The sequence below is a fragment of the Myxine glutinosa genome, chromosome 14 (genome assembly GCF_964187855.1).
Source record: "Myxine glutinosa chromosome 14, kmMyxGlut1.1, whole genome shotgun sequence".
In the NCBI taxonomy this organism is placed as follows: domain Eukaryota; kingdom Metazoa; phylum Chordata; class Myxini; order Myxiniformes; family Myxinidae; genus Myxine; species Myxine glutinosa.
In genome coordinates, this window is record NC_136274.1 from 86,583,527 (window position 1) to 86,601,850 (window position 18,324).

An 18,324-nucleotide genomic window follows, 5' to 3' on the forward strand; every position below is an offset into this window, starting at 1 on the left:
TTGCATGCGTCCAGCAGATACTTCGGGGTGGGGAGAGCAGAGCACTGAAAGGGCAGAGGGTGCAAGACCAGAAATTAGGTTGAATAAGACAGAGACCAGCGACTTGTCGGTGAATGCTGAGAGATAGGCCCATAAACTCGGCTTCATCGTGAGAGATTCCAATGATTTTGAAAGCCTTCGTTTCCACGACATCAAGCTGACCAAGGTGTGAGGCAGGGGCGCCAGCCCAGAGGGGAGAGCAGTGCTCCACCAAGCTGTGGATGAAAGCCTTGTAGGTGGATATAAGCTCAGGTGTACCAAGGAAGGATTTTGCACAACGGAGGATGCTCAGTCAGTGTCTAGCTTTGGAAGCCAATTTTGAACTGGCTTGTCCAAGAGCCCCCTCATGGCTGAGAAAGAGACCCAAGGGTTTGATTGACTGAACCTCTTTGAGAGGGTAGTTGAGGAAGTAGATGGTGGGTTTGGCAGAATGTTCCTTTCGGAGAGAGATAGAAAGAAAGAGTGAGAGAGTGAGTGTGTGGGATTTATCAGGATTGAAAAAGCTGTTCCAGGTGTTTGACCAGTTTGTGATTTTTGTCAAGGTCTGAGGAGAGGTAAGAGGTTGCTGCCTGTCTGTCAAAAGGATGAGGTGTGTCACAGGACAGTGGAATCATCAACAAAGGGATAAATATGTTTTTCAGAGAGTGCGTGAAATCATTGATGAATATCAGGAATAGGATGGGGCCAAGAACAATGCCTTGGGGTACTTCAGCCTTGACAGAGAAGGAGAAGAAAGGGCTCCGTTGGGAGCCACACTTTGGCTATGATCGTGGAGGAGGTTCAGTGCTTTTTAGTGTTGTTAGCTCAACTTAACTTTAGTCCAGCGAGCTTATGCGATCGAGCAGTGTTCATAGGTAAGTCAGTCAGTGAGTCAGTAAACACTCCAGTCTTTATCGCTTGAACCAAACACACGATTTTGATGAAACTTGGCCACAGACTGCATATCTGATGCCTAACGAAGGTGAACTGACCTCATCAAAATCTGCGCTCATTAATGGGATCAAGGGGGAGGGGGGGAGGGCTTCACCACCCAAAATAGCTATTTGCTCTCTTCCCTGAAACGACACACACAATTTCAATGAAACTTGATCACAACCTTCATCGCCCGTGATGCACCAAAGTTTGTTTACGGCATTAAAAATATCAGGGTCTGTGGGGATTGAGTGACTGTTGCTCCTGGTCCAGGTGAGCTTCAGGACGCGGCCCTAATTTTTTTAAGGGTGAAACCAACATATGACAGAAGACAGAAGGGTATCTTTATAAGGGGTGTTGTGGAAAACCAATCAGGTCCACACAACTTTAGTCCAATGGTTGGTTTAATTGCATTTAGATCATCACATCATCCTGTAAAGTAGAAATACACAATAAGTATACGATGCGACATCTCATGGGTCCATTCATATCATTCAATGCAAGCAAGCTGGATATTCTATAGTACCGTTAGCGAGGCTACCGATGTAACATGTCACAGGAGAAGTCTCTGGAGCACCGTTCGCAGCAGCGGGTCTTATAGTCACGCCCCTAGCGGTGTCAACGTGCAGCGAGCATCACCCCGGGTTCAGTACGAATACGATTTCACTACATTCTCCCCCCCCCCCCCCGTCAGAATTATACGGCCGCGCGGCAAAAAGCGAGTGAGCGTCAGCACGAATAGGGTGCGGAATATCAGTCGACCCAACCGTATCGGGCCGGGCGGCGAATTTCCCTGCCAGCACGCGTCCGAAATTCCCCGGGTACGGCATCACGTATCCCTGTGTCCCCGGCGTCAGAGGCGCCAACAGGGTCGGGTGACGAAGGGGGTAACTCCAAGTCGTCGGGCCCAGGTAGTCTCGGCGAGGGGAGGGTCGGTAGACTTTCGGCGATGGGAGCGTCGGGAGAGGCCATTGACTCATAGATGGGTTCGATCGGTTCGTCCGATTCCCTACTTAGGTCGTCGACCCCGCAAGGGGCAAGGTGACGGACGGAGACAGTAGTCTCACGGCCATCAGCCGTCATCACACGAGCATGCTCAGGATTAGCCTGGAGAATCTGCACTTTGTCCACTAGGGGGTCGTACTTGCTCGCGCGAACCGCCCGTTTAAGGTAGGCCGGCCCGGGCCCAGCGAGCCAACTGGGCAAAGACCGTATACACCCCGAGCTCCTGGGGTGGTGGAAAAGTCGCTCGTGGGGAGTTTGGTTGGTTGCCGTACTCAGGAGAGCCCTGATCGAGTTCAACGCCGCAGGTAGCGACCAAGCCCATTTATCGAGGCCCCGGCCGAGGGTCCGTAGGTGGAGCATGACGGCCCTCCAGATAATCCCGTTGAAGCATTCGATCTGCCCATTAGCCTGGGGTCTGTACGGCGTGGTGTAACTAGACGCAATGTTATTCTGGAGCAGATAGCCGCGCACCTCCTGAGACAAGAAGACCGCACCCCGGTCGGTATGGACATAGGCCGGGTAACCGAACATTGAGAACAAGTTCTGTAAGCATCGCATCACCGTGGCAGCAGTCATGTCCGCGCACGTATAAGCAAAGGGGAATCGCGAGTACTCATCAACGATAGTGAGCAGATAGCGAGAGCCGCTCGACACCGGCAATGGGCCCTTGAAATCCATCGCCAAGCGTTCCCACGGGCGTGTAGCCTTCACCAGAGTCCCCATGGGAGGGTTATAGAAACGCGGTTTGATTTCCACGCAGATAGCGCAGTCGCGACAGATACGGCGGATATCGTCAATCGAGTATGGGAGATTCCCACTCCGCACAAAATGAGCGAAACGCGTTACGCCGGGATGGCCCGCAGTGGCATGCAGCACCCGTAGGCCCTCCAAAGAGGTGATACCAGCACATGTAGCCGGTCGTGATAAGGCATCGGCGGCCTGGTTATCCTTCCCCGGGCGATATTTGATGGTGTAACAGAAGTCGGCGAGTTCGATGCGCCAGCGAGTGATTTTCTCGTTCTTAATGCGCTGGGCGTGTAAGGTGTCGTACATGAACGCAACGCTTTGCTGGTCCGTGATGATTTGGAAGCTCCGCCCGAGTAGGTACGGGCGCCATCGCCGGATAGACTCGACGATCGCATATGCTTCCTTTTCAACGGACGAGTGCCTCCGCTCAGCGGTGGTAAGAGTCCGTGAAAAGAAAGCCACGGGACGCCCCCCTTGGGAGAGGGTCGCCGCGATGGCCTGATCCGAGGCGTCACTTTCGAGGACGAACGAGCCGCTCTCGTCGATTGTCGCCACGGCGGCTCGGGCGATGTCGGTCTTAAGGCCTTCAAAGGCCGTCAATGCGGCCGAACTCAGGGGGAAGGTGTCGCAGGCCACAAGGGGGCGAAGTTTCGCGGAGAAACTTTGCACCCATTTGGAGTAATGGGCAAACAGCCCAAGGGCGCGCTTCAGGGACGCCCGATCGCAGGGAGGGGCCATGTCGAGCAAAGGTCGCAGACGCTCCTTATCCGGAGCGACAGAGCCATGGGTCACGGTGTACCCCAGAAGATCTATCGTGCGTAGGGAGTATTGGCACTTATTCTCGTTCATAGTTAAGTGATACCGCTGCGCGACCTCGAGGAAGCGCTTGAGATTAGCATCATGGTGCCCTTGGTCATATCCACAAACCGTAAGATTATCGAGGTAGACGAAAACATCGGTTAAGTGCTCCCGCGCAACGAGGTCATCCATGGCCCTCTGGAAACGAGCGACCCCGTTCGTTACCCCAAAAGGCAATCACGTAAATTGGTACAACCGCTGCCCCGACTCAAATGCGGTATAGATACGATCCGCCCTAGAGATAGGGATCTGGTGGTACGCACTTCGGAGATCGAGAGTGCTATAGACCGAATACTGGGACACCTGTTGCACTAGCGCGTCCATCCCCGGAAGGGGGTAGGCATCCAGCTGTGTAAAGCGGTTAATCGTTTGGGAATAGTCGATTACCATGCGTCTGCGATGGGCCTCGCTGCGCACCACCAAGACCTGGGCGCGCCACGGCGACCTACTAGGTTCTATGATGCCGTCTTTCAAGAGCTGAGCCGTTTCGTCCGCAATGAATTGCATGTCAGCGCGAGAGTAGCGTCGTGATTTTACTGCGACAGGGGTGCAGTCGGAGGTTAGATTGGGGAACAGCGAAAGCGGCTGGACGTCCATTTGCGCTAGGGCGCACACCGCAAGCGCGTCGTCCGCCCCCACAACAAGAGTGTCAGGCCCACCAAACTCCATTACCAGACGTCCATGCAGCTTAAGAAAATCGTGTCCTAACAGAATATCAGCACATAATGCGGGTAAAACCATAAGGTGGACATCAGGGAAAACCCGTCCCTTTAGCACGAGTTTCAATCGGCATTCCCCCTTCGTGCTGAGCCGAAGCCCCTGGGAAGCCATGAAGATTCGTCTCGTAGACCGCCAGATCCGCCATCCATGCCTGAGCACAAGTCGCTGGTCGATAAATCTATCCGTAGATCCTGTATCCACCAAGGCCCGAACACAATGGCCTTCAACCATGAGGGGAATAAGGGCTTGAGCCAGGCCAGACGAGGCTGCTGGGAGCGGGACTGAGCCCCCCGAATGGGTCGGACCAGCCTCGCGGGTGGATCCTACGCCAGCAGCAGTTTTGCGGTCGTGGCCGGAGTCTGCGTTGACCATGGGGAATCCATTATCGTCATCAGAGGGCTTTCCCCAGCATTCCGGTGTTTCGCGATTCAAAATCTGACAATTCTGACGAGAAAAGGCCTCCGTAGTATTTGAAATCGCCTTTTGACACTTTTGGCAGAAAAAGGCTTCCGTAGTTTCCGAAATCGCCTTTTGACATTTTTGGCAGAAAAAGGCTTCCGTAGTATTCGAAAACGCCTTTTGACATTTTTGGCAGCAAAAGGCCTCCGTAGTATTGGAAAGCTCCCTTATCTCCTTTGTCGGGGCGTGGGCCGCTGTTAGCTCGTGGACGACTCGAGGAGTACGTTCCGCTGGGGCTTGGCAAGGTTTCAAAGCCCCTTGCGTGGCCCGGAGTTTGGCCAAGGACACGGCCTTTGTGCCCGATGGAGAATGAGACGGTGGTGGCTGTCCGGTGACGCCCGCCAAGGACGTCTGAGCGCCCAGGGGTCCGCAGAGAGGGGCCCTCCCCTTCGAAGTCGGGTAAGGCGCCGGGTGTTGGGCTCTCGCGGGCCCCGCAACGAGCCCATTCAAGGTCGCTGCGCCCGCGCGGCCGCGACTGCGCGAGTCAGTGAGCCGCGTGCCGTTTTCCTGCACACTTTAGCGTAATGTCCCTTTAACGAGCACAAATGGCATATAGCGTCTCGTGCCGGACACACGACCCGGGCATGACGTGGCCCCCCACAGAAAAAGCAAGCGGCCCCGCGCAAGGCCTTGGGTCTGGTCGTAACGGCAGCCGTTAGGGCTGGGTCTTCCTCCGGAGCATCCCGGAGTTCAGCGAGCGGATCCGCGTCCTCGGCGGTAGCACTCTCCGGCCGGGCGTGTAGTGTGGTGCCCGCCAAAAGGCGCGTGCGATCATAGGCGTTCGATTGCATCCGCGCTTCGGTGTATACTGTCGCTTGCTCGAGCGCCGTAGCGAAGGTCAGGTCGGTCTTCTCCAAGAGTTTGAGCCTTAGTTCCTGGGAGGAGACCCCTGCAATGAAGGCATCTAAATGCAATTAAGTGTTGTGGAAAACCAATCAGGTCCACACAACTTTAGTCCAATGGTTGGTTTAATTGCATTTAGATCATCACATCATCCTGTAAAGTAGAAATACACAATAAGTATACGATGCGACATCTCATGGGTCCATTCATATCATTCAATGCAAGCAAGCTGGATATTCTATACAGGCGTACCGTTAGCGAGGCTACCGATGTAACATGTCACAGAAGAAGTCTCTGGAGCACCGTTCGCAGCAGCGGGTCTTATAGTCAGTCACGCCCCTAGCGGTGTCAACGTGCAGCGAGCATCACCCCGGGTTCAGGACGAATACGATTTCACTACAAGGGGTATTTATTAATCCCTACTTGCTTCCTAAAGCACAATAAGACTAATTAAATGCAACAATTTATGACTTTCCTTAGAATCCACAAATTAAATATGTAGAAACGTCACAGACAACAATGCAGCTACAAGTTAACGCACAATTCTGGATTGTCAACGTATCTCAAGCAAGGAGTTCGTACAGTATTCCAGCAGGTTATAAGTGGCAGAAACATTGGTGGTGAGAACGGTTGGAAAGATCTCGTCTGGAGGGTGCGCACAAGATTAAACCGACTGGACAGTCACGACATGCAAGTCCTCAGATGGTGAAGTGAGATGAGAAATGAGATTCAGACATGAAATGAGAGCAGGCCTGAACATTAACATCTCATCCAGCACTGTGCACAGAAGGCTGATTGCAGCAGGCCTCCATTGCAAAGTTTCAGCAAATACACCACTGCTGAGACCACAGAATAAGGTGAAAAGAGAGGAATTTGTAAGAAAACACCAAGATCAGGCTAATGAACCATGTAATCGGGTACTCTGGTCTGATGAATCGAAGTTTGAGAGGCCCGGGGAACGTTACGACACACAATTGTGCAGCCTACTATTAAACACACAGGGGGGGGGGGGGGGGTCTGTGACTGTCTGAGGTCGCATCTCAGCTTTTGGTGTTGGAAAACTTGTTAAATCGATGAGATGCCAACAAAATAGAAGTACAAGCAGATACTGCAGCACCAGACATTTCCCAGTAGAAATCCTTTAATCGGTAGAGGGTTCATTTTCCTACAAGATAATGATTCAAAACCCACTTTGAATACAATAAAACAGTATTTGAAGAAGGAGGTTACAGCTTGTGTACTCCAAGTGTTAGAATGGACATGAGCGACTCCCATCGAGGCGATATGGGATTTCCTGGAAACGGAGAAGAACAAGAGGATCCCAACTAACCAACCGCACAGAACTGTGGAATGTACGGCAGGATATTTGGTACTACATTCCTATAAGAGTACTTTAGCCGTATACAGGAAGCATCGGTAAAAGAGTGATGGTACTCAAGAAGGCAAAGGCCAGTCACACAAAGTATTACCTGAGACCTGCGACACACAAAAGAATGACTGTTTTTGTTATTTACTTCTGCAGTTTGTTTCGCATGCATTTACAAAGGCTGTTAATTTACAAAAATAAACACATATGAGTTACTGTTATCCCTGATAATCTGATGATTTTACCCTAAAGTATGAATACCATTGAAGCAACATTTTGCACAGTGTTGTATGTACATGTGTATGTAAACAGCCCTCCAGGTGGGAGTGCCCACTGGTATATTCAATTTCAGGTCGTGTTCTGATTTGAAGACATCAAAAGGGAAATGCAGTTAATCATACATGTTTACCTTCCCTTTTGTTTAAGTTGATAGAGATGAGACTTGCCTCAAACATCCTCTATAGGGATGCGGAGAAACATGTCGGATTGGAGTCGTTTTTGGATTGCACAGGAGTCAAAGGTCAAAACCACTTGTAAAATTAAGGTTTTGAGTTTGGCCAAGCCTCTGTGATTGAACCAAACCAGAAAAGACCAGATAAGACAAAATGACACCTTACCACACCTCCTTCAGATTTAAACAGGTCGACCAATACCTCTTTCAGTACCTTCCTTCTGAATTTACCGGGGTCAAGAAGATGGAGTCTGAGGGCAGGGGTGTGGGGCGGAAGGAGACTTCTTCTTCTTTCATGTGCTGGGGAAGGTGACATACCACTCGCTTGTGACAGTCCGCAATTTTAGTTGCAACTTACATTTCATGTCATACTAGAATACAAGACTCGTCGCTTCACTGATGGAAATACCAATCTTTGCTGCGATGGCTAATCTATGTGGGGACGGGAGGAGGGGGGGGGGGGGAGGGGTTGGTGGGGGGAAGGATTTCTGGGAGATCCTGCTCTCTGTCCAGGGACAACCAACAAGGTGTTGGCATTTGCAGTTTGACACGCAGTTTGCATTTGCAGTTTGTACATTTATGTACCCATATTATTTTATTTTTTTTGGATCACAAACACTCCCGGGAGTTACCCGAATCCATCGTAATTGGATTTATTGAAATCCGTTAATCCGTTCTCAAGTTATAACACGACAGACAGACAGACAGACACGGCTCCTTTTATAATACAGATTTGGGACACAGAACAGGTGGCCATAAAATACGTGAAACGTAAAACTCTAGGTTTTCCTGAATTCCATATCAACTTGTGTTTCTCTTCTGTGTCTGGCAGGAAAACTTTCGGAGGGATGAATTTCTTGGTCGGATCAATGAGATCGTTTACTTCATGCCATTTTCACACTCCGAGCTGCTCCTTCTGGTGCGACGAGAGCTACAGGCCTGGGCTCGTAGGGTAATGTGGAAAGCTGCTTTGTGGCCACGGCCATCTTTACTCTGCTCCCGAAGGTGGACTGAGGTTGTGTTTTCATGTCTGTCTGTGAGCAGGATATCGCGAAAGGTTGTGGACACATTTGTAAGAAAGTTTGAGGACAGGTTGGGTGTGTGACGAGGGCCAATTGATGAGATTTGGGTTCAGGTCCGGATCCAGATCCAGGCTATCAGTTGGATATAAAACGTACACTGTTCACCTGGTGGAGGTATTCGCTCTATTGAATGCCGTTGTACTTTGTTGTTATTACCTCCGCCATCAAAAGTGGATGGAGGTTATGTGTTCACCCCTGTCTGTCTGTCTATGTTTGGCAAGGGTAGGACGTGGGGTTGCAAGGGGAGTGCGTGGGGTGGCAAGGGGAGGGCGTGGGGTGGCAAGGGGAGGGCGTGGGGTGGCAAGGGGAGGGCATGGGGTGGCAAGGGGAGGGTGTGGGGTGGCAAGGGGAGGGCGTGGGGTGGCAAGGGGAGGGCGTGGGGTGGCAAGAGGAGGGCATGGGGTGGCAAGGGGAGGGCGTGGGGTGGCAAGGGGAGTGTGTGGGGTTGGGAAGGGGAGTGCGTGGGGTGGCAAGGGGAGGGCATGGGGTGGCAAGGGGAGGGCGTTTGGGTGGCAAGGGGAGTGCGTGGGGTGGCAAGGGGAGTGCGTGGGGTGGCAAGGGGAGGGCGTGGGTTGGCAAGGGGAGTGCGTGGGGTGGCAAGGGTAGGGCGTGGGGAGGGCGTGGGGTGGCAAGGGGAGGGCGTGGGGTGGCAAGGGGAGGGCGTGGGGTGGCAAGGGGAGGGCGTGGCTTGGCAAGGGGAGGGCGTGGGGTGGCAAGGGGAGGGCGTGGGGTGGCAAGGGGAGGGCGTGGGGTGGCAAGGGGAGGGCGTGGGGTGGCAAGGGGTGGGCGTGGGGTGGCAAGGGGAGGGCGTGGGGTGGAAAGGGGAGGGCGTGGGGTGGCAAGGGGAGGACGTGGGGTGGCAAGGGGAGGGCGTGGGGTGGCAAGGGGAGGGCGTGGGGTGGCATGGGGAGGGCGTGGGGTGGCAAGGGGAGGACATGGGGTGGCAAGGGGAGGGTGTGGGTGGCAAGGGGAGGGTGTGGGTGGCAAGGGTAGGGCGTGGGTGGCAAGTGAACAAGATGGATACAGCTGCAAACTCTCATTCACAGGAGTGGAAGGAAAGCCTGGGGAAGAAGCAGAATTGGAATAAAAATAAAAACATTTGAAAGTAAATAAATCACATGTTGTACCAAGATGTCTTTGATGTGAATTCCAAGGATTTTGATAGACAACGGACAAATACCTGCAGTATGTGGGATTTGCACTTGGGTTCCCAACATCTGGATCCATCGGTTCAGATGGGAAAGCGAAACTGGCCCCTCGGTTTCCATTACGTTCTGTCATCCTTCTGGTAGTTTGGTTGGAGTTTCATGTCAAAAACAGGAAGTACACATGTACTTATTTTGTCCAATGTTAATTCATCCCCTGTGCCTGAAAGTTGTCCTGTAGCATGGGTATTGTGTCATAAACCTGGAAAACAAACGGGGGTGGGATGAAAATTTCCAACAGCAATGAGTGTTTGTGTTAAATAGGAGCATAGGATCACCAACGTCCTGCTCATGAGAGGAAAATTGCATGCTTCGTCAGGGTCGCCCAGATTGTTTAGATGGCAGAGCACTGGTACTGTTCACCAGAGGACCTGGGTTTGATTCCTGGTCTGGGCATGTAATTTCCCCACATATGTCCATTAATTAGGTTTCCCATACAATTATATTGTATGGGAATACCTATTGATTCTGCTCAAGTTTTTCTTATTATTCTTCCACCCCTATTTTTCACCTCCGAAAACTTTAAAATAAATTTTTTCAGCAACCATTGGTCCGGTTGATAGGAAATTTTCATCAAGTGATCGACTAAGCACGTATAATTTTTTACTGCTAAATATGACATCATAGGTCACGTGGTATGGGTGCCTTCTTGGAAAACACCTTAAACTTTGCCCCTCTATATCTCCGAAACGGCTCAATGGAAAAAATTCAGTAATGGCTCTTTCTAAAGAACTCTGCAATGGGACCAAAAAACATGTTTATTTAGTATATTAAAAGTGCTAACGTTACAAAGTTAGAATTCGTCAAACAGATCTCTTGCTCCCACGAAAATGATTTTTTTTCTTACAGAACCTTCGTTAAAAAAAAATCAGAATGCAAAATTTTTCGACGTCATGCATCACATGGTTCAGCCGCCATATTGTTTTTCGTGAAAAACACGAAAACCCCTTTTTCTCCGCAACGGCTGAACAGATCAAGCCCAAACTTGGCATGCATAATCACATACCCATGACGAACAAAACATTCATTGATCATGATGTCATGCGTCACATGGTTTCGGAGTTATGACGTTTTTAAGCATAAACTTAAAATGCTATCTCCGCCATAACTTGTGAAGATATCAAGTGGAAACTTGACACAAATGTTCCCCATGGCGGGAAGTTAAAACGTTACTTGAGACGTTTTGATAAGTCACATGGTTTGGCCGCAATAAATAATTGAAGGAAAATCATAAAATGTTTCTAACTCTTGAAGCGCTACATTGATCGACTTGAAATTGCAATGCAATGTAGCTCTCATCAAGCAGAACAAGTGTGTAAAATTTTAACATGATTGATTTTTACGGTCTCGAAGCTAGAAGTCGTTATTGTTTAAAGAAGAAGAAACGAAACATTTTTTCTTAGCAGGCCAGGTGACTTGATGTGCTTCTGCCATTTTTTCAGACTTATTTCCTTTAAAAATCATGTTCTCTGCAATAATTGTTCCGATTGACAGGAAATTTTCACCATAGGAGCAACTCGGCCTGTCGAATATTTTAATGGTAATTACGACGTCACAGGTCACGTGGTATGGGCGCCATCTTGGAAAAACCGAAAAACTTTGCACCTCTATATCTCAAAAACAGCTGCACAGAAATAATTGAGACAGGTCTCATTGCAAATAACTCTCCATGCGAATAACATATGTGAATGATGACGTCATAGGTGCTGCCGTTATGATGTCATAATTCGACAAGTAAACAACTTTATCTGATCAGGATGAAATTTCTTGAGCATCTTCTTGGTATAAATTGATGCAGAAATAAAATTATAATGACAGTTGTATGTCACGTGGTTTGGACGCCATATTGTTTTGAGTGAAAAGCCTGAAAAAACACTAAAATCCAATTTTCTCCTAAACGACTGAACAGATCGAGGCTAAACTTTGTAGGCAGAATCGCATACACATGACGAACAAAAACGTCAGCAAGCATGATGTCATGCTTCACATGGTTTCGGAGTTATGACTTTTTTGAGCATAAACCTTTAAAACCTAGCTCCTCCCTCATTTTCACCCCTCAGCCCAAATTGGGCTAAGGGGTATTGTCGTCACAGGCGTCGTCCGGGCATCCATCAACTTTTGGTTTCCGTCAACTTTTGGTTTCCGTCATTTTCTAGCAGAACGGCTTGTCCGATTAAATCCATTTCTGCAGTGTGTGTTGGGTTGAGTAGAGGAAGGTGCCTTTCGAAAATAGGCATGCTGCGATTTTCAATATGGCCGCCACGGCAGCCATCTTGAAATTGGTTTCTGTCAATTTCGAGCAGAACGGCTTGTCCGATTAAATCCATTTTTTCAGTGTGTGTTGGAGTTGAGTAGAGGAAGGTTCATGGGCGCGCTGCGATTTTCAATATGGCCGCCACGGCAGCCATCTTGAAATTGGTTTCCGTCAAATTCAAGCAGAACGGCTTGTCCGATCAAATCCATTTTTGCAGTGTGTGTTGAGGTTGAGTCGAGGAATGTTACTTTCAAAATGGGCTTGCTGCGATTTTCAATATGGCCGCCACGGCAGTCATCTTGAAATTGGTTTCCACCATGCATGTGCTGAGGGGCTACGCCCGCTTTGCAGTGCTATTTATTGATCCTATCGAGGGGAAGCTTCACAGATGTGTTCAGCATATCAGTCTACCAAAATGACCTTTTGGAATTTGCAATAGGTTACGTGGTTTTTTGTATACTGAATCGAGGCTCGTGAAAGAGCTAACATTTATTTCACAAACAAATAAACCAGACAAACAAAACACACAAAAAGAGGGAGCGGAAGACAAGATGGGGAGAGAAGGGGAAGCACACAACCACAACATTTGAGAGCAGGGAGAAGTGTGGGAGGGAGAGGGCTTGGGGGCAGGAGGCGTGGGAGGGGGAGGGCGGGGGGGACAGGTATAAAACACAAGGGGACCGAAATCAGCGGGGGTAGAAAAGATCAAGGTTTTGGATGGGGGAGGATAAGAGATAGTGGTGAACAGCTGTTTTAAAGACCTGGAGGGTGCAGTGGGATTGAAGAGAGTGAGGGAGTTTGTTCCAGAGGCGGGAGAAAAGAGGAATGAAGGAGTGAAGGTGAGCAGAAAGTCTTGATTTTGGCAGTTTAACCATAAGAGGGTTGCAGGCAGATCTTGTGCGACCTGTAGGAATATTTGGGGGACAGAGCCCAGAGAGGGCTGGGGGGGCAAGGCCAGAGAGGAGTCGGTAGAAGACGGAAAGACCACCAACCTGCCTGCGGTGAGTGAGTGAAAGGCCCTTGGAGTTAGCTTCATTGCGGGAGATTCCAATGATTCTGAACGCTTTGGTTTCAACAGCGTGAAGACGGGCTAGGTGTGAGGCAGGAGCACCAGACCAGAGGGGAGAGCAGTATTCCATAGAGCTGCGGATGAAAGCCTTGTATGTGGTGAGGAGCTCAGGTGTGCCAAGGAAGGACTTCGCACGACGGAGGATGCCCAGTCGGCGACTGGCTTTGGAGGCCAGATTTGAAATGTGGTTTTCCCAGGAAAGATCATGGCAAATAGTGAGACCAAAAAGCTTGAGTGACAGAACTTCTTGGAGAGGATTATTCAGAAAGTGGATGGGAGGGTTTTCCAGTCGGTCTTTTCGGAGAGACATCGTAAGAGTGTGAGATTTATCAGGATTGAAAGACATGTTCCATTTGTTTGCCCAGTCTGTGATTTTGTCCAGGTCTGCAGAGAGTGAGGAGGCTGCAGACTGCCGATCTGAGGGATGAGGAATGGAGCGACAGAGAGTAGAGTCGTCAGCAAAGAGATAGAGAGGATTTTCAAGAGAGTCAGAGAGATCATTGATGAAGACCAGAAAAAGCACAGGGCCCAGAACACTACCTTGGGGAACTCCAGCCTGAACAGGAAGAGGAGATGAGAGAAACCCATTCAGGGCCACACGTTGACTACGACCAGAGAGGAAGTCCGCCAGCCATGCGTGGAGATTTCCATGGATACCAAAGGAGGAGAGTTTGGTGAGCAGAGCAGGGTGCCAGACCGTATCGAAGGCACGTGAAATGTCAAGGGAGACAGCTCTAATTTCCTGTTTGGCGTTGAGGACCTCCATCCATTGTTGAGAAAGCAGAAGCAGCATGTCCAGAGTAGAGTGACCAGGTCTGAAACCAAATTGATGATCAGAGATCAAGCCATTGGAGAAGAGGAAAGATTTCATATCTGAAGCAATGATGGATTCCATGACTTTGCTGATAATTGCGAGAAGGCTGCTTGGTCTGTAGTTGCTGGGATCTGTTTTTGCACCTTTTTTGTGCAAAGCGGTGATGTTGGCTGATTTCCAAGCAGATGGCAGATGACCTTGAGCAAAAGAGAGGGTGAAGAGAACAGAAAGAGGGAGTGAAAGAGCAGAAGAACATGATTTTAGGACCCGTGGGCTGATGCCGTCAGGACCAGTTGCAGAATCAGAATCAGAGTCGAGGGTTGACAGAAACTTTTCCACCTTGTCAGGAGGAAAGGACACAGAGTCCAGGAGCAGCTGGCTACGACTGGGTACGGTGGGTACAGAGAGGGATGGGTTTGGGACACAAGATTTAGAGGCAAACACAGAGTTGAGGCATTCAGCTTTTTCACGTGCGGAGTCAGCCGTTAAGCCGTTTGAGGTGAGGGAGGGGATGGAGGGGGAACAAACACCCGAAACAGATTTGACCAGACGCCACCAGGATTTGGAAGAGGGAGACAGATAAGAGAGTTCGGTCTTGAGAATGGTGAGATATTGTTTCCTGGCTCTCCTGAGGGTGGACACACACTTGTTTCGGGCTTTGTGAAAGGAAATGAGATTTCCTTCCGTTGGATTTGCTTTCCAGGAGACGAAAGCAAGTTGTTTCAGGGCAACAGCCTCACCACAAGATTCCGTGTACCATGGACGGGAGGAAGGGTATGACAACTGAAGACGAGATGGTTAAATCTGTGCATGAGAGAGAGCAATTTACTTTGAAAGAATTCCCAGGATGAGTTGATGTCAGAGGCGGTGGAGATGGGAGACTAGTCCAGATGATTGATGGCTGCTTGAAGACCGTGCCAGTTGGCCTGAGTGAAATGCCAGACTCGTCGACGCTGAGGAGGCTCTCTGAGAATGGTCAGAGAGATGTCCACTTTGACAAGCACATGATCAGATGAGCCGATTGGAGCAGAAGAAGAGCAGCAGACATTTTCAGGGAAGTTTGTCATAACCAAATCCAGAAGAGAAGATGCTCCGTTGACTGAGATCCGGGTCGGGAAATTGACAGATTGTGTCAGTCCCAGTGAGTCGCAGAAGTCCTTTGCTGAAGAGCCATGGCTGGTGAGAGAGGTACCCACACCCAGCCAACTGGCATGGTGACAATTGAAATCACCACATATGAGGAAGAGAGAGTTGGGATGGGTAGATAGAAGTTGGTCCATATTATCAGACAGTGAGATGTAGATGGAGTCATCGCTGTTTGGTGGACGGTACAACACACATATGAACAAAAGGTGGGAGCGAAGGGGAAGCCGTAGCCAAAGGTATTCCTGGGGGTGAGGTGGAGAGAGGGCAGTGGAGGGCGAGTGAGGAAGAGAGTTTTTTATAAAGATAGCAACCCCACCTCCAGGACGAGGCTCAGGTCTATCATACCGGAGGAGGGAGTAACCTGGGAGAGATACCAAGGCATCAGAGACATCATGAAGGAGGAAAGTTTCTGTTAAGCAGATCACATCCGGTTTGTCAGAAGCAACCTGTATGGAGAGGTCAGTCAAGTTTGAGCGAAGGCCCCGGATGTTTGAGGTCCATACCGTTAATGAAGAGGAAGGGGGAGCATCGGGTCCAGAACGGGGGGGGGAGGGGTAGGGTAAGATGTGGAAGAGGAGGAAGAGGTAGGGAGAGCTGTTGAAGGTGTGTCAGAGATTTCAGAATAGCTTGGAGAAAGGGAAGAATGTGGCAGACAAAAGGTTTGATGGAGATTGGGTGAGGCACAGTGAGGTGTTATTTGAGGAGGGGGAAGAGCGAGGCAGAAGGTTGGGGGAGATGAAGGTGAAAGTTGGAAGGGGGAAGAAGCAGGGAGGATGCTTTGAGGAGGAGGGGTGGGAGGGGAGTCTAGGAGGGGAGGAGCGAGGGAGAGTCTCGGAGGGGAGGGGTGTGGGGGGAGTTTAGGAGGGAGGGGAGGGAAGGGGCAAGGGGGGAGATTTGAAAGGGATGGGTGATGGGGAGGATTTGGAGGGGAGGGGTGAGATTGGATTTTGAAAAGTGTACGATTCATGGGAAACGAACATTTTTTGCAAAATGAGTTTGAGACCTTCGAGTCAAAAATAAGTTTGAGGACACTGGAGGAGGGGTGGAGTTCTGGATAGTTTAGGGAATGTAGAAAGGAGGAACTGTAAGAGATGGTATTATATATATTTTTTGGAATGAATAGATTTGGTGAGCAAGACGAAAGCATCCTTTTGTAGGAAAAGAAGAAAAGGGTGTTATAATATATGAGAGAAAATAGTTGTTCAGGGGAGAGATTATACATTTCTAACCACGTGATCGCGTGATCGCGAACGAAGAACGAACGAACAAAAAGAACAACAAATAAACGAATAAGACCTGGGAAGGAAATATTTTTTGGGGTTTTTTTTTTTTTTTGTGAGTAGAGATATTAAACAAGGAGGTATGGGGTGAACGACTGGGACGAAACAGAGAACGAAAATAATTTCAGCGCATTCGACGAATCGCTGAGAGAAAAACAAAACCACAAGGTCGGAGACGGTACGGTAGCCGAAGCCTACGAGTACTAGGCCGCAAATACTCGATACGCATTAACCGACGATTGTGTATACATGTACGAAAAATTAGCACCGAAAATTTTCCAAAAAGATACGCTATAGGTACAGACACCGAAAGATAGATACAGTCTCGACAAAACACAATTGAGAAATATCACTTAGCTTCGAAAGCGTGAGCGCATGGAACAGCTTCGAAAAGACGTGACCTCGCCGTGACCTCGCGAGATCATCGGTTTGGCAGATATAGTTAATTAAATGAAAATATTTAATATTTTATATCTCTTGAACCGCTTCATTGATCGACAAAGGAAACCTTATAGTATGGTAGAAATCATGAAGTGTAACAAGTGTGCAAAATTTCAATATGATTGGATGTCCGGTCTGGAAGCTTGAAGTTGTTATTGTGTGAAGAAGAAGAAGAAACTTCACATGGGCTTCTCAGGCCACATCTATGATTCTGTCTCTGCGATTTTTCCGAATTAGTTCCTTTAAAAATCATTTTCTCTGCAGTCATTGCATGGATTGACAGGAAATTTGTCTGTTTGTTACTTGCCGGAAAAGATTCCGGCAAGTATGTTGGTTGGGTGGTTTGTCTGTCTGTTTGTGCGCAGTACTACGTCTACACTGTTGCACATAGAATCGCCATACTTTACACACATATTTGCCTTGCCCTGAAATAGACTGTGCCCAATTTTTAACTCTCCAGGCCAAAGGCCTCCATTATGACGTCATAATTCGATAATTCGACAAGTACAAAACTTCATCCAATCATGATGCAATTTCTTGAGCGCCATGTCGGCATAAACTGGTGGAGAAAAAAAAGAATGATGATGTCATCGGTCACGTGGTTCGGCCGCCATCTTGGAAAAACCGAAAAACTTTGCACCTCTATATCTCCGAAAGCACTGAATAGAAAAAATTGAGACATGGCCCATTGTAGAGAACTCTCCATGGGGAATAAAATATGTTAATGATGATGTCATAGGTGCCTCCATTATGACGTCATAATTCGACAAGTGCAAAACTTCATCCGATCAAGATGAAATTTCTTGAGCATAATCTAGTAATAAATTAGTTTAGAAAACAAATAATGATGTCATCGGTCACGTGGTTCGGCCGCCATCTTGGAAAAAACGAAAAACTTTGCACCTCTATATCTCCGAAAATGCTGAATAGAAAGAATTGAGACATGGCTCATTGTAAAGAACTCTCCATGGGGAATAAAATATGTTAATGATGATGTCATAGGTGCCTCCATTATGACGTCATAATTCAACAAGTACAAAACTTCATGCGATCAAGATGAAATTTCTTGAGCATAATCGAGGAATAAATTAGTTTCGAAAACAAATAATGACGACGTCATCGGTCACGTGGTTCGGCCGCCATATTTGTCCAAAATGGCCGATTTTTAAAAAAGAAGTACATTCTGGCAAGTACTCAGTCTCTGACCGATTTTTCATTTGTTTGTCTGTTTGTTTGTCACCGGCATACAGGTCACAATTCTAAGCCAATCGTCACGAAACTTAAAGTTGTAGAGGTCATCCCAATTGAGAAGCCTATTGATTTTGAGGTCAAAGGTCATCTGGAGGTCAAATTTCTAAAATCGCCATTTTAAATCCGATTGACTTGAAAATTGAACAGCATTTGTATATTGAGTCACTAACTTGGGAAATGAACTATTTTGAGGTCAAAAGGTCAAAGGTCAACTCAAGGTCAAATTTTCAAAATCATCAATTTTCATCTGAAAAGCTGTCAATTCTCAACCTATTGACTTGAAAATTGAACAGCATTTGCATATTGTGTCACTAAATTGGGAAACTTACTATTTTTGAGGTCAAAAGGTCAAAGGTCAACTGAAGGTCATACTTCTGAAACC

The 18,324-nt window shown here is 48.5% G+C and overlaps 1 protein-coding gene across 1 annotated transcript in view; it reads left to right on the forward strand.

The window, feature by feature from the left end:
- The window catches only part of CLPB (ClpB family mitochondrial disaggregase), a 208,244-nt gene that overhangs the window by 176,620 nt on the left and 13,300 nt on the right, over positions 1 to 18,324 (forward strand). The window contains exon 14 of the mRNA XM_068136325.2: positions 8,233 to 8,352. Coding sequence (XP_067992426.2) covers positions 8,233 to 8,352 — 120 coding nt within the window. The remainder of the gene's footprint in view (positions 1 to 8,232; positions 8,353 to 18,324) is intronic.